The 14526-nt window shown below is 47.1% G+C and overlaps 1 protein-coding gene across 2 annotated transcripts in view; it reads left to right on the top strand.

Annotated features, from left to right (window-relative positions):
• The window catches only part of CACNA2D1 (calcium voltage-gated channel auxiliary subunit alpha2delta 1), a 1913432-nt gene that overhangs the window by 1343756 nt on the left and 555150 nt on the right, over positions 1–14526 (top strand). For both annotated transcript variants that reach the window (XM_078674178.1, XM_078674177.1), the window contains exon 11: positions 5439–5597. In XM_078674178.1, coding sequence (XP_078530304.1) covers positions 5439–5597 — 159 coding nt within the window. The remainder of the gene's footprint in view (positions 1–5438; positions 5598–14526) is intronic.

Genomic DNA, 14526 nt, shown 5'->3' with positions numbered 1-14526 from the left:
TTGCTCATTAGAAATCTTTTGGCTTCCAGTTTAAAAGCCGTCGTTGAGGAGAGTCTGAGAACATCCGGAGGAAGAGAGTTTCATATTTTACGGGCAGCACCAGAGAAGGCTCGGTGACAAGTTCTCTTTTTGCTAAGGATGATTGGTTTCAAGAGGAGAGTAGAGGCGATTCTAGATGCCCTCACCCCACAGGATAATTCAAGTGTTTGCACCAGATACGTGGGAGTATTGTAGTGAAGGGCCTTGTGCGCCAATATTGCAATCTTTAGCTGGATTCGTGCTTCAAAGGGTAGCCAGTTGAGAAATTTTAGGACTGGAGTTATGTGCTCATTTTGTTTGGAGCCGGTAATCAGTCTTGCTGCAGAGTTCAGCGAGGCCCTAAGTGGAGTCAAGGCAAATTTAGGAAGGCCACAGAGAGTTGCACTGCCACAGTCGAACCTTGGTAAGACAAGCGCTTGAACCACCTGCTATTGAAATCCTTTTGTGGCAGGAAGGGTTTGATATTTCTGAGTGTCCTCATCAAGTGGTTCACTCCCTTACAAACATTGCTGATATGAGCCTTCATATTCAGGTGCTTGTCCACTGTGACTCCGAGCGATTTGGCTGAGTCTATGATGATCAGAGTGCAGTTGAGAGCCGTGAGGTGAGGCATCCAGAGATTGATGTTGGGGATGTGGTTCGGCGGGGAGATGAGCACGAACTCTGTTTTGGAAGCGTTAAGCAGGAGACGGTTCTTTGCTAACCAATTTTGAGTCGATGTGAGGATAGAATTTATTGGGATTAAGTTATCCGGGGATGAAATTTTCAAATAGAGTTGTGTGTCGTCGGCATACATGTGGAAGAGGATGTTCATAAAGTTAAGTAAGTTAGCAAGAGGATCCAAGAAAAGGTTGACGAGGATAGGAGAAAGGGCAGACCCTTGGGGGACCCCCATAAGTACTGGGACGGCTGAGAGAGAGAGTGGTTTGTCTTGAATCTTTGAGATCTGTGTAGAAGGAAGGATGAAAACCAGTGGAGCACCCAATCCGAGAAACACATTCTGTTTGTAGGATGGATAAGAGAATGTCATGATTGACCGTATCGAATGCAGAGGAAAGGGCAAGGAGGATCAAGAGGCAAGATTCAGTTTTGTCAAGCATTTTCAGGATGTCATAAAAAATGTGTATGAGGGCCGATTCAGTGCTGTGACCCCTACGGAAGGCAATAGGGCCTTCTTAGAGGCGAGGTCAATGGAGATGAGTCGTGATTTCTCTGTGAAGAAAGCATAAAATTCCTCGCAATATGGTGGGTTGCCATTCGAATCAGAGAGGCTTGGAGCAGTAACAGATTGGTGTTTGACCAGTTCGAAGAGTTTCTTGGGACGATTTGACGCTTGGTCTAGTTGTAATCTGAAGTAGTCAACCTTAGCTTTCTGGATCTGTTTATTATAGAGGCCTCTGACAGCTCTCAGAAGTTTTAGTTGATCCGAGGAAGGATTAGAACTCCAGGATCGTTCAGCTGCTCTAAGGTTGCGACGTTCGGAATTTAAGTTTTCATTGTACCACGGTTTGGACATTTTTGATGAGGTATTTGTAAGCTGGAGTGGAGCAATGCCGTCCATGATCTTGGCGATGCTCGAATTGTAGTGGTCCGTGAGAGTTTGAACCTCAACCAAGTCAGCTTGGGAGGAAAGGACAGATTTACATTCGGCAGCTAGTTTGTTGTGGTTTATTGATCTGAGATCTCGTTTCAGAATCTTTGATTTAAGCGATTGAGCCTTCCTCAATATCACCTCCCTGTTAATATAAAAAAGGATGCGGTGATGGTCCTACCAGTCACAAAGGGTTATGGATTCTAATGAGATGGTCTGTTCCTTGGAGATGATGAGGTCAAGGATTTACCCTTTCGTGTGGGTTGGTTGGTTAGAGTGCTGTGACAAATCATGATAATTTAGAAATGATTTGAGGCAGGAAAACAATGGGTCATTGTGTTTGGACCAATGAAGGTTCCTTCCCCTAGGAAGATTTCTGATACTGCAGACTTAACATTGCTGTAGATGATATCCATTAAGTGCTCAATGATAGAGAGATTATCTCCCGGTGGGTGGTAAAAGGTGTGAAGTTTACATATTGGTAGGTTCTTACTTGAGATGCTGAAGACAGAGATATTCACAGGAGGAGGGGGGAGAGGACACCACCTGGGAGATCGAGAGAGTATTCCTATAAATGCAGGCTAGACCACCGCCCAATTTCAAATTTCTGTCAAGCCTGACTATATCATGAGTGGGAGGTACGAGGAGGTCTAAAATAGGAGTAGAAGCTGGATTTAGCCAAGTTTCGGTGAGGATGATATCTAAATCTTTGTGTTGGATGAGTCAAAGATATCAGAGACTTGTTTACTGGCTGATCTGCAATTTAATAGTACACACTTGAGACGAAGCAGATTCGAGGGGGAAGAAGTCTGGGTGATATTCACCCTAGTGAGGTTGTCAGAAATGCTGCATCTCAGATTGTGTAGTGTATTTGCCTCGTAAGGGTCAGGTTAACATTGGTCCAGGAGGAGCAGGAAGAGAGATGGTCTTGAGGATCAGTAGATGCTAGGCCCGGCTTAAAGCTTCTGGGGCAGGGTGGCGAGTTTGGAGAAGGAATAGATTTCGAGATGGTGGAGGCTAATAACTGCCCTTTGTGATTGCTAAGCCCTGTAGAGACTCTGGGCCAATTATTACTACTGAACATGGTGAAAAGATCATTTGAGAGGACCTTCACGTCATGTATCTCCGCCAAGAGATGTAACAGTTGTAGAGATATATCATCAAGGCGTGCCGCCAAAACTGGATAATGGTCGGGGGAGGACGGGAGTGCAGGAGAGGCTGAGGGTGTCAGAGGGCCATGGAGAAGAACTGTGGGTTCCACTATGGTGGTGGGAGGTTCATGGCTACGTGGGTGGTTGGAGAGAACTAGAGGATAATTTGAAGGTGAGGTATGAACCATCGCATATGGGGCGGGGTCATTGATCAGAGGGTTGGCTTGAAAAGAAACCGAAGGGGAACATTGCCCAGAAACAGGCCTGGCTGGGGGCAAAATTATAGGGGAGGAGGAAAGGGTATCATCGGTTAATCGCAGATATAATATGGCTCGAGGAATCAACCCATCACAAGGGTCACCCTGAGTTGGGCTGACAGTCGGCGGGGCGAATGAGACCACATGACCGACCGATAGCTGAGGTGGTGATCTGGGGAGTTGACGCAGAGCAACCCAGGGCGAGGAGGTTCTGAGGTTGCCAGATGGGGAGGGGTTCAGGGAGGGAGAGGGACTCGCAACTGTTTATGGGGGTGGTACTAGATAATCCCAACGGAGAGGTGGTGGCTGTGTAGGGGTTAGTGGAGTTGCCGTATACCAATTTCTTATGGGTGGGGTAGATCATGGCCAACTTAGCAAGGTTGTCATTGGAGGCTTGTATTGGAATGATACCATTATTTTAGAGGGTGACAGTGGTGTTGGCTTTGAGGATGGGCAAGGGAGACGTTGTAAGCTTGAGACCATGGGGAGTTTTTTTAGATCCTGAAGTTCACAGCTTAGAGTAGAGCACGGTGCGCCAGCAAGCCCGTTTCCCAGTATAGAATATAAAGTTGTTTACCTGGTTACCCTTGTTAGTGCAGAAATAGGGGTCTCCAACCTAGGGCCACCTGGTCCCAGAACATCGGGGCAGCACTCCGTAGCATTAGTGGGGGTATACCTTGAAAGTACTGGCATCTCAAAGCTTTTCCATACAGTGTCCCAGACTTTAAACACAGCATTTAATACCTTAAAGCGTGTTCTTTTAAAATAACTGCTGTCCACTCTTTTGAATAGACACTGCTTGACCTCTGACCCTAGAATCATCTGATAAATTGAGGGGGCCCCAGCAAGATTACTAATCTCTTCTCCGGTAAGTAAAATATGTGCATTAACCAAAATAGAGGAATAATAATACATAGCAAAGTCAGGTATAGGCCATCCTCCCCTTTCTCGAGAGAGAGTCATGTATCGAGCTGCCTTACGAGGTTTCCTCGGGGCCCACATAAACCTTGTACAAAGTGATTGTAAATATTGAAGTTGCTTATAGGATACCTCCAATGGCACTGCCCTAAAAAAATACAAAGGTCGCGGTAAGACATTCATTTTCAGAACGTTAGCTCTGCCCACTAATGAGAGATGGAGATTCTCCCACCTTTCAAGATAGCGTTTTACTCCTCGCATAACATCACCCCAATTAACCTCAGTAATCTCTTCAACAGAGGTACGGATCTTAATACCCAGATAGGTAGCTTCCTTAACACACCTAGCATCCCCATCCATTGCATGACTTGTACATAATATTTGGGTTTTAGCAGTATTAAGCTGAATTAAATCTCAGTGATTTCTAGAGTGGAAAAGTGATTGGATAACATTTTGTACATTTCCACAAACTTACATGTTTAAGGTCTTCCCAAACTCCAGAGGCAAACCGTGTCTTGAAATGCCCACTTCTCGAGTGGAATTTCCAACTGCGCACAAATCTGTAGTAGTAAATGCATTTAAACCCCCCCTGAAGTCACTGGGGCTTTCCCGGGCTTATTTACAAGCCCCTTGCCCCGCTTTTAATATTGGGAAAAGTGATGTACTGGCGGCACAAGAGGTTTGAAAATAATCCCCACTGTGTTAAGTCCTATCAGTTGTAAATAAGACATTATCAGGCGTCAACGTATGCTTGTGAATATGCATTATGACCTTTCGCATACTCAAAGATAGAAATCACAAGCAAATTTCAGGAGTACTCTTGGAAGCCTGTGACTCTTGCAGCCTGTCAAGCGTATTCCCACATTCCTATTTGAATTCCAAACAATTATAAAAGTAATCCAAATATGGAAGCAAAGCTATGGGAGTAGATTTCAATGTTATATACAGCCTACTAGTGATGGATGGTATTTGCTTTCATCACACCATGAGTTTCTGAAGTACACTGGTATTGAAGCTGAGAGGGTCAGCTTTGTTCATGTGAACATGTGATATGGTAAGAACATGTAAACATCATCAAATAGTCTATGAAACGAGGTTTATACAGGTTGTTAATTGGAAACATTTTTAGAAGTATAATCCAATGGTATAATTAAAAGGTAATTTATAGAATGCTTGGAACAACATATATTAATCTTTGTATAGCTTTTACTTCTATTTTTACAAAGAACTGAGGCATAGGAGCACTTTTAATTTTCCCGTAGGAAACTATTTACAGATATTTTGATTATTTCTAGTTCTTGTTTGCTTTGGTTGTTTGTTGACCTTCACTCTCGGTAACTTGTTATTTATGCGGCATAATTTCAATTCATGCATTTAGTCTTCTAATTACCCAACAATACTATGGAATAACTAGAAGGACGCATACAACTTGTTTTCCCAGTTTATGGTGACATCCTAATGGTAATGCCATTTGTTTTACAGTTTAACAACAACGCACAGAATGTTGGGTGCTTCCCACATCTTGTCCAGGCTAACGTCAGAAATAAGAAAGTGTTGAAAGATGCCGTCCATCGGATCTCAGCTAAAGGAACTACAGACTACAAGAAGGGCTTTACCTTTGCCTTTGACCAGCTGCTACATGTAAGTGTTATACCGCGGTCTGTCAGTGCAGTCAGTCTATTGAGGATGGAATATTTAGAAATTCATTTCAAAGTAGAAAGGTTACTGAAAGTTTTTCCTTGATCCAGATCCTTCCCTCAGGCTTTACAGACCACGATCTATTCTGATTCAGTTATCAAGAAAGAGCGCCACATTGAGACTGTAAGCAAACACCCGGGCCTAATTATGTCTCTGCAAGGTGGATTCATTATATAATAATTTCCGAAGAAGACTGAATTATAATTTTGTTACATGGTAAAATGGCCAATAATCTTGCAAAAAATGTTTCATTTTCGTTGTGTAAATGTTTCTGCTTATGAGTGAAATTGAATAATAATTGCTTTGTTGATAAGGTCATTATTTATCTATCTATACTACTATTATAAAGAGAGAACTGTGTCCTTTGAGCCAAGTAAACTCGAAAAGTACACCACCAATCCAAACACCCAAGACATCTTTGAAAACCACAGGGCAAGCAGAAGGACATAGGCTATATAAAAATAAAAAATATACGTTGTTTAAAAATTTGGAAAAAAATAAAGTAGTCCCTTGCAAGTAGCGCCGGCCGCGACGTCTGCGTGATGACATCGGGAAAGAACCTGGGCGTTTTAGTATTGTTTCAGCATAGGGGACTACTTTTTCTTCGTTTTATATCTGCCCCGTTTTTATAAGGTAATGGGTGATGCCTGCAAGGAAACTATCGCTCTTACTAGCGAGAGTCTGTTTATTCGTATTTTATAGCTCACTGCCCTTGGAGCTGGCAACACTGACCATTGGTGACAAAACGGCAAAACGCTGAGGAAATCTCTACGCGGGACTACAAAATGACATCACAGCGGCCATTTTTGTAGTTCCGCCGGCTCGCGATGTCAGTCCCTTCCTCATTGACAAGTGTGTTGAGTGTGAACGGGGCATGCTACAATCTCCGGCATGGAGGTGGGGTGGGATAGCGCTAAGACAGGGGTCCCTCCTAAGCAACAAGCAAAGAGGCTAACATTAATTAAATGAAGGGAGACCAAGCAGTGACCTGGCACGATAGCAATTTAAAGCTGATCTGGCTCACTTTCTATTTCAGCATCTACAGCGCTGAAGAAGCAGCAGAAAATAAACGGCATGCGTCTTTAAACCTCCTGTCTGTTGTGTGTGCACGGAGGCCTGCGCTATTATGCCTGGAGTGGAGGAGAGGACAGGCCTAATCCATGAAACCGAACCAGTTACCCCCAGGGAGAAAAGTGTAAGACTTGAGCCACACACAGTCTTTTTGTCAGAACACTAGAATTATGGTTAGGTTTCTGCACTTATGAACAAGTAGCTGGAGGACAGAAACAAGTTTAAAGCTTCATGTATGGGCCCACGGGTGTTGCTGCATCAGGCCTAGAAGTAACTCAACTAGAAAACCTTAGACAGTCATAGGCACCACTTCAAAATTAAGGACAAACTAAATATGGAGTCAGAGCAACCAGTGGCTAACAAAGAAAAATAAAATAAAATTTCTTTCCCACCCACCATGTAACTTTAAAAATTATCACTTGATAAAACGAATTTCATTTTTATCAGCAGCCACTGCCACAACAGAGAACTGAAGTCGTCAAGCGAGTTCAGTGTCCAGGAGGAAAACTGACCCGGACTGCCTCCTTCAGGCAGGGTTTACAAACAGTTGCTTTGCAGGCTAAAAATGAGCAATGACATTGACTGCTCTCTTCTAATCCCCTCCTGTCTCGTGACCTCGCTGGCTCTGGGCACAAGGGAAAGGAAAGAGCATTACGTAAAGCTCAGAAAACAGGAATATGGTCAGTCACTGCTCTCTCTCTCTCCCAAATTTTTTTTATTTGACAAAGAATTCACCAATCCATACTAATATAATAAAGAGAGAGCCCAAACGTTTGAGGCGGGTAATCTCAGGAACCACAGCACCAATCACAACACCCAATACAGCGTTGGAAGTAGTCCCTTGTGGGCGTGTCTGCGTTGTGCTGTGGGTGTGTGCTGGTGGCGTGACAAACGCTGGGGGCATGTGGTACGTTCCGCCCTTCATGCCATGTCTCATATCGTGTGCTGTGGGCGTGTGCTGGGGGCGTGGGCGGGGCACGGGATTACAAAAAAAAAGTGTGCGTTGTGCCCAATATTTCATTGTTTTTTCTTCCCAGGTTCAGTACATTCCAGCTCCGGGTGTCCACCCTGCTCCCTTTAAATACCCCTGCACCCCATCATCATAACCCACCCTTACTCCTTAAAATACCGCAACACCCTTAAACACTAACCCATCTTAACCCTATAAATATACCCTGTACCCCAAAACACAAACCTACCGCTAAACCCTAAAAATCCCCCTGTACCCCAAAACCCAAACCTAGCCCTGAACCCTATAAATACCCCTGTACACCAAAACCCAAACCTAGCCCTGAACCATAAAAATACCCCTGTACCCCAAAACCCAAACCTACCCCTGAACCCTAAAATACCCCTGTACCCCAAAACCCAAACCTAGCCCTGAACCCTTAAAATACCCCTGTACCCCAAAACCCAAACCTAGCCCTGAACCCTAAAAATACCCCTGTACCCCAAAACCCAAACCTAGCCCGGAACCATAAAAATAACCCTGTAACCCAAAACCCAAACCTCCTCCTGAAACCTAAAATACCCCTGTACCCCAAAACCCAAACCTACCCTCAACCCTAAAAATACCTCTGTACTCCAAAACCCAAACCTAGCCCTGAACCCTTAAAATACCCCTGTACCCCAAAACCCAAACCTACCCCTGAACCCTAAAAATACCCCTATACCCCAAAACCCAAACCTAGCCCTGAACCCTAAAAATACCCCTGTACCCCAAAACCCATACCTATCCCCAAACCCTAAAACTACCCCTGTACCCCATAACCCAAAACTATATCTGAACCCTTAAAATAACCAAACACCTAAAAACATATACCTCAGTACCCCAAAACATATACCCCTATACCCATACTTAACTTATCCAAACATTAAAACATGCTTTTACCATTTATTCATTTACAACGAATTTCATTGTAAATGTATGCGTGGTAAAAGCATATAAAATGTAATGCCATGCGTTATAATGGCATTGCGGAGTCATGGTACTTTCATAATGAAAGTATGCGGAGCGATGGTATGCGGAAAGAAAGTTGCGGAATAATGGGTGTTTACCCTCCCCCGGTAAGTACATTGGTGGCACGGCGGCCCACATCTCCAGCAACATACTCATATTTTTTCACCACCGATTTGAAAAATGCACAGATCTCTCTCACTGATGGCCAGCACCGACATACACTTTTAGACACACCTCCCGCCACAAGTTCTAGAATTGCGAACTTTAGAGCTGGGGAGCTACGTTCGAATCTCGGCATCAGCTCAACATCCTATGATTCCAGGCAAATCGCTTTGTCTCCCCGTGCCTACCACAAATGAATGTGTTCTTCTGTAATGTACATTGTGCTCATGCCATGTTGTCGAGTTAGCGCTATATAATATTGCAAGGAAAAATAAAGTAGGGAAACTCGAGTTCACGCACTACTGAACGCGCACTCTTAAGTGCATCAGCAGTGCACTGTGAATTGGAGCGTTTTTACAGGCCTGTCACAGATAAGAAATGCTATCAAAACGAAATCCTACAAAACAATATACTACTGGCCGGCAGCAATTCATACCCGGACAACGTCGGGACGGGCTGCTAGTACAGTAAATAAAAAGAGTCTCTAAAACGGAAATCAACATCCTTCAACGGGTCTATGTCCAATTTTTTTCAAAGGGACCCTGCGAGCACAAAGAATGGCAAGAAAAGGGAACAGGGGTCAAGGACAGGAGGAGCTGAATGACCTGCTAAGGAGGATTTAGGCAGCCTCAGAGGTGCATGGAAATGAAATGTCTGCAGCCCCACCTGGGACACGACGCTGGGGAAGGAACAAGGAACCAGCAGCAAGACACCAGCATGCCAGCAGCAAAAAGCCGGAGGAGAATGGTGGCTAAACTCGCGGATGCAGCAAGGCCCATGAAGGCTCCTCAGAAAAGGGCCCAGCCATCTGCAGCCAGCACAGGGCCGGCGGGACCAGATCGGGGGATCAATGACACTGCAGGCAGGGGTCCTCACAGAGGGAGGAAGCGACAGGAGCCCAGGGGGATGGCAAAACCTCAGAGTTGCCCTGGCACCTGCTGGATCCTGATCTAGCATGGCAATGCCGACTGGGGGAGCAGGCCGCAGGAGGGGTAAGGAGGGACACAGGGTCCCCCACAGTAGCTTGGGGGAGCCCCATCACGGCTAGCACAGTCTCTCCAGTAACAGAAGTACCTGTGGTATACACATGGCCATCACCGGGCGCCGCATCATTGACTACCAGGGCCACAGGTTTAGCAAGCCCCATACCATTAGCAGTCAAAGAAAGAATCTGGGGGAAAGAATTCATTGACATTTTTTCCTTACTGGAAATATAGCTAGAAGGGCTAGATCTGACAACCTGTGACAAAAAAGAGGAAGATAGGAGGGAAAGAAGGAAGGAGTGCAAAGAGAGAACCTTCAATAATTGGTTAGACGCATTACGGATAATGGCGTGTATAATACTAGAAAAGTTCCAGCGCTGCGCACCTGACCTTTGGCTCTATGAGGCCAACATCCACAGCGCACAGAGGCAATTCCCAGGTGATGCATGGCTAGAGTACGATAAGGGGTTCAGGCTGAATATGCAGACACACCCAGAAATGGAGTGGAACGAGGAAGACGTTTCCAGTTTGATTCACAAAATGATGGTAGCGAGGGAGGTCAGGGCATGGGGAGGGAAGAATGAGCAGTCCTTTCAGGGGTCATTTCGCAAAGGGAAAGGGAGGCCTTTTCAAAGACCCAAACAATTCAGCGCAGGAAAAGGAACGCACACCGGCTGGCCACCGGCTATATGTTGGAAATTTGAGGCCAACGAATGTACATACGGGGCAGCATGTAAATTCCAGCACATATGTTTAATGTGTGGGGGGCACCCAGAGGCAGTATGCAGGCACAGGGATGACCCAAAGAAGGATACAGATGGAGAAAAAGAAGCAGTGAACCAAGCACAGGGGACAACAAGGGGGTAGCAGGACGTAAAAGATACACGCTAGCCAAAACAAATCAGACGCAGAAATATTGGTCTACGGCTTCGAACAAGGTTTCCCCATCCCATTCTCAGGCCCACTCCCCCAGCAGCGAGAAAAACCTGAAATCCGCTCTTCAACACCTGGGGGTGGTGACAAAGAAAATAGAGAAGGAGAAGCGACTGGGTAGGATAGAAGGCCCCCTCACTGCCATGATGAGCAGAGATCTGGTTATCTCTCAGCTGGGGTGGTCCCTAAAAAAGAGCAGGGCCAATTCCGGCTGATCCACCATTTATCATTCACAGACGGCACGTCAGTGAACGATGGGATTGACTCTGAGGTGTGCTCAGTAAGCTACGCCATGATAGACGATGCAATAGACTTGGTTTGGACAACAGGCCGAGGGACCCTCATGGCTAAAGCAGACACCGAGTCTGCGTTTCGCCTACACCCGGTACATCCCATGAGCTTTCATCTGTTAGGCTTTCAGTGGGAAGGGAAACACTTTTTTGACAAGGCAATGCCCATGGGGTGCTCAGTATCATGCGCATACTTTGAAATATGTAGCACTTACATTGAATGTGCGCTGCACGACAGGCACCCGGTGGGTGGGAAGCTCCATTATCTGGACGACTTCCTCTTCACAGGCCCAACAGCATCTCGAGTGTGCGTCGAACTTTGAAGGCATTCATAGTTTTAGCGGGCGAACTGGGGATCCCCCTTTCAAAAGAAAAACAGAGGTTCCAGCAACAAAAATCACGTTCTTAGGGATTGAGCTAGACTCCATCGCCGGGACATTCAGGCTTCCCCCAGAAAAGGTAGAGGACTTCAGGCGAGACATTAGGAGCCTCTGCGGGTGCGAGAAAGCTACACTGAGGGACCTTCAGCAGCTCATAGGGAAACTGAACTTCGCAACCATGGTCATCCCAGCAGGCAAGGTTTTCGCCAGGTGACTGACACAGTTGACACGCGGGCTCAAACAGAAGCACTACCACGTCAGACTCGAGCTGTAGTCAAGAGAGACCTGCTGATGTAGGATACTTTTCTGACAGACTTTAATGGTCTGCTGATCTGGAGGGAAGGACGGGTGACTAGCAAGCAAATCGAGCTGTACACAGACGCATCAGGCAGCACTGGGTTCGGGATGATCCTAAAGGGCAAGTGGTGCACAGGGCAGTGGCCCAGCAGCTGGCATAGACAAGGCATAGCTAGCAACATCACCTTCTTAGAGCTATTCCCGATCATGGTGGCACTGACAATCTGGAAGACAGAATTGCTGAACATGAAATTGACGCTATGGTCAGACAACAAAGGTGTTGTGCAGGCCATTAACAAGGGTTCTGCTGGGGGCCCAGAAACACTGCGACTAATGTGCCGACTGGTAACATTACAGCTGGAGGGCAACATAGACCTACGAGCACAACACGTCCCAGGGGTGGAAAATGAAGTGGCAGACGCCCTATCCAGGGCCAGGATGGACAAGTTCAGGGAGCTGGCTCCCGGGGCAGAGCAGTACATGACACCTTTCCCGAAACAGCTGTGGGACCTGGCAGGGTAGACCTCTCAGATTTGGTCCTCCATGCGCTCGCCCCGGCAGCGGCCAGGAGATATAAGCAATACGTTGCAACTGTAATGAGGGTAGGGGGCATCCAGTCTTTGAGCAACGGGACACACACACAGGGCATCCGAGCAATCCATTAGCTGGGCATTTAAGTGCCAGAAGTCCAGGTCCTGGGCACAGGCCCACTTGGCCACCGTGGCACACTACGCAAAGTTGGACACTGGACAAAGACCCAATTGCATCCCACCACATCAAAGCAGCAATGAAGGGGTGGAGACGGAAGGAGGGTGTGAGGGTCGACACCAGGCACCCGATAGACTTCAAGAAGCTGACCCTGCTGTTAGGTGCATTGGGGGGCATAACAACCGACAACTTTGAGCTATTACTGTTCAGGGCCGCATTTACCACCGACTTCTTTGGGGCATTCCGCCATAGCGAGTTACCCCCAGGGCAAAGGGTGTGGAGATTTTATTGAAATGGTCAAAGACAGACCATCCCGGCAAAGGGCGATAGTGAGGCTACAATGCATTGAAGACCGGAGCTGCTACGCGGTATGCTGCCTGCTCACTTTCATGGCCGTGCTGCCAGCCGGCGGGGGTCCCCTGTTCAAACACAGAAATGGGTCCCAACTGAGCAAGTTCCAATTTACAGTGGTCTTGCGCCTCACGCTCAGCAAGGCAGGCCTGCCCCCGAAGGGCTTTGGTTCCCACTCATTCTAGATTGGGGAGGCCACAACTGCCGCGCAGCATGGGATGGACAAGGCAGGCAGTGGGGAGATGGCGGTCATGAGCATACAAAACATACGGGAGGTCACAACTGCTATGACCAAAAGGACTAGGCGGGGGGAAGGGAGCCACTCTCCCCTTCTGGACAAACAGGGGAGTGACTGGTCCTTTCCATTACTTTAACAGGGAGAAGACCACGCCTGGTGTGGGTAGTGGGGCACTCATTCATCAGGCGGATGGAAGCCTGGTGGCGGCATGGGGCCACATGCTCAAGGAGCAGCCTGCGGGCACCTGTATTCGATGGTTCAGCTAATCGGGCATGCGATGGGAACAACAGCCTGCTACTCTCAAGGAGTTGCAGGCGGACACTGTGTGGCATCCGGATGTGTTGCTCATACACCTGGGGGAACAATTTGGCCAGACTCGATCGAAGAGCACTCCTCCACGGAATCCAGAAAGACCTCACAGACACAGCCAGGGCCTTTAGACACACTGCCATTATCTGGTCTAAGCTGATCAGCAGAAGGGAATGGCGTGGGCAGAATCTCAAAAAGGTGTTGAGAACTCGCGGAAATAACTGAACCTCACAGTGAGCAAAATCTGCAGAACGAATTGTGTGGGGACGCTCAGACATGGGCTCATCCACATGGGGGCCCGGAATTCTATGCCAACGATGGGGTACACCTATCCGTGGAAGGCATGGTCATGTTTTGTAGCAACATGTGGGGCGCAATGGTCTTGGCTGGTTGCAAATAAGGAAGTGCAGAGTGTAGTTGGGAGGATCCACAGGGAGACGGAAGTCTCCCAGACGACGTGGTGAAGAACTACGCTGATATCGGTTGGTACGGAGGTACCCCGGAGGGCGGTGTGCCAGAATAGGTCTATTCACCTTCAGATGCCTCACGGCTGAGTGAGTTGGCCTAAGGACAGGTGTGTAGGACCACCCACTCTGGGATGCCTCACGGCTGGGTAACTTGGCCATACCATATATAACAAAATTGCCTCAACCAGACCCCCCTCCCGTAGACATCCCTACACCTTCCCCCTTGCCCCAGATCAATTACAAAAACGATGCTGAATTTCCCCCTTAACAAAATAGGAAACTGAAATAATAATGTGCAAAATAAAATCTGGATCCCACTTGAGATCCTACCGGCCAAGATCTCTGCATCCCTTGCAAAAATACTATCCGATCCCATTTGTTCCATTTTAAACCAATCTCTTGAGGAATGACACTTATCGCCCTCATGGATGGCGGCCCAGGTCATCCCTATCTGAAAGAATACCGAAATGCCCACCGAGAATCTATCAAGTCTCCGCCCCATCTCCCTCCTACCTTATTTGAGCAAAGTCCTGGAAAAACACGTCAACAAACATCTATCCGATCATTTTGAAGCGGCTGGCTTCTTGGACCCAGCCCAATCGGGCTTTCGGCCCAAGTATAGAACAGAATCGGCACTAGTGGCCGTTGCCGACAACATCAGGATTGCCATAGATCAGAGCCAATCCAACCTCCTTGTGTTATTAGACCTCTCCGCCGCATTCA

The sequence above is a fragment of the Lissotriton helveticus genome, chromosome 1_1 (genome assembly GCF_964261635.1).
Source record: "Lissotriton helveticus chromosome 1_1, aLisHel1.1, whole genome shotgun sequence".
NCBI lineage: Eukaryota > Metazoa > Chordata > Amphibia > Caudata > Salamandridae > Lissotriton > Lissotriton helveticus.
The sequence above is the reverse complement of the archived record's forward strand: the minus strand, read 5'-3'. Positions and strand labels throughout refer to the sequence as shown.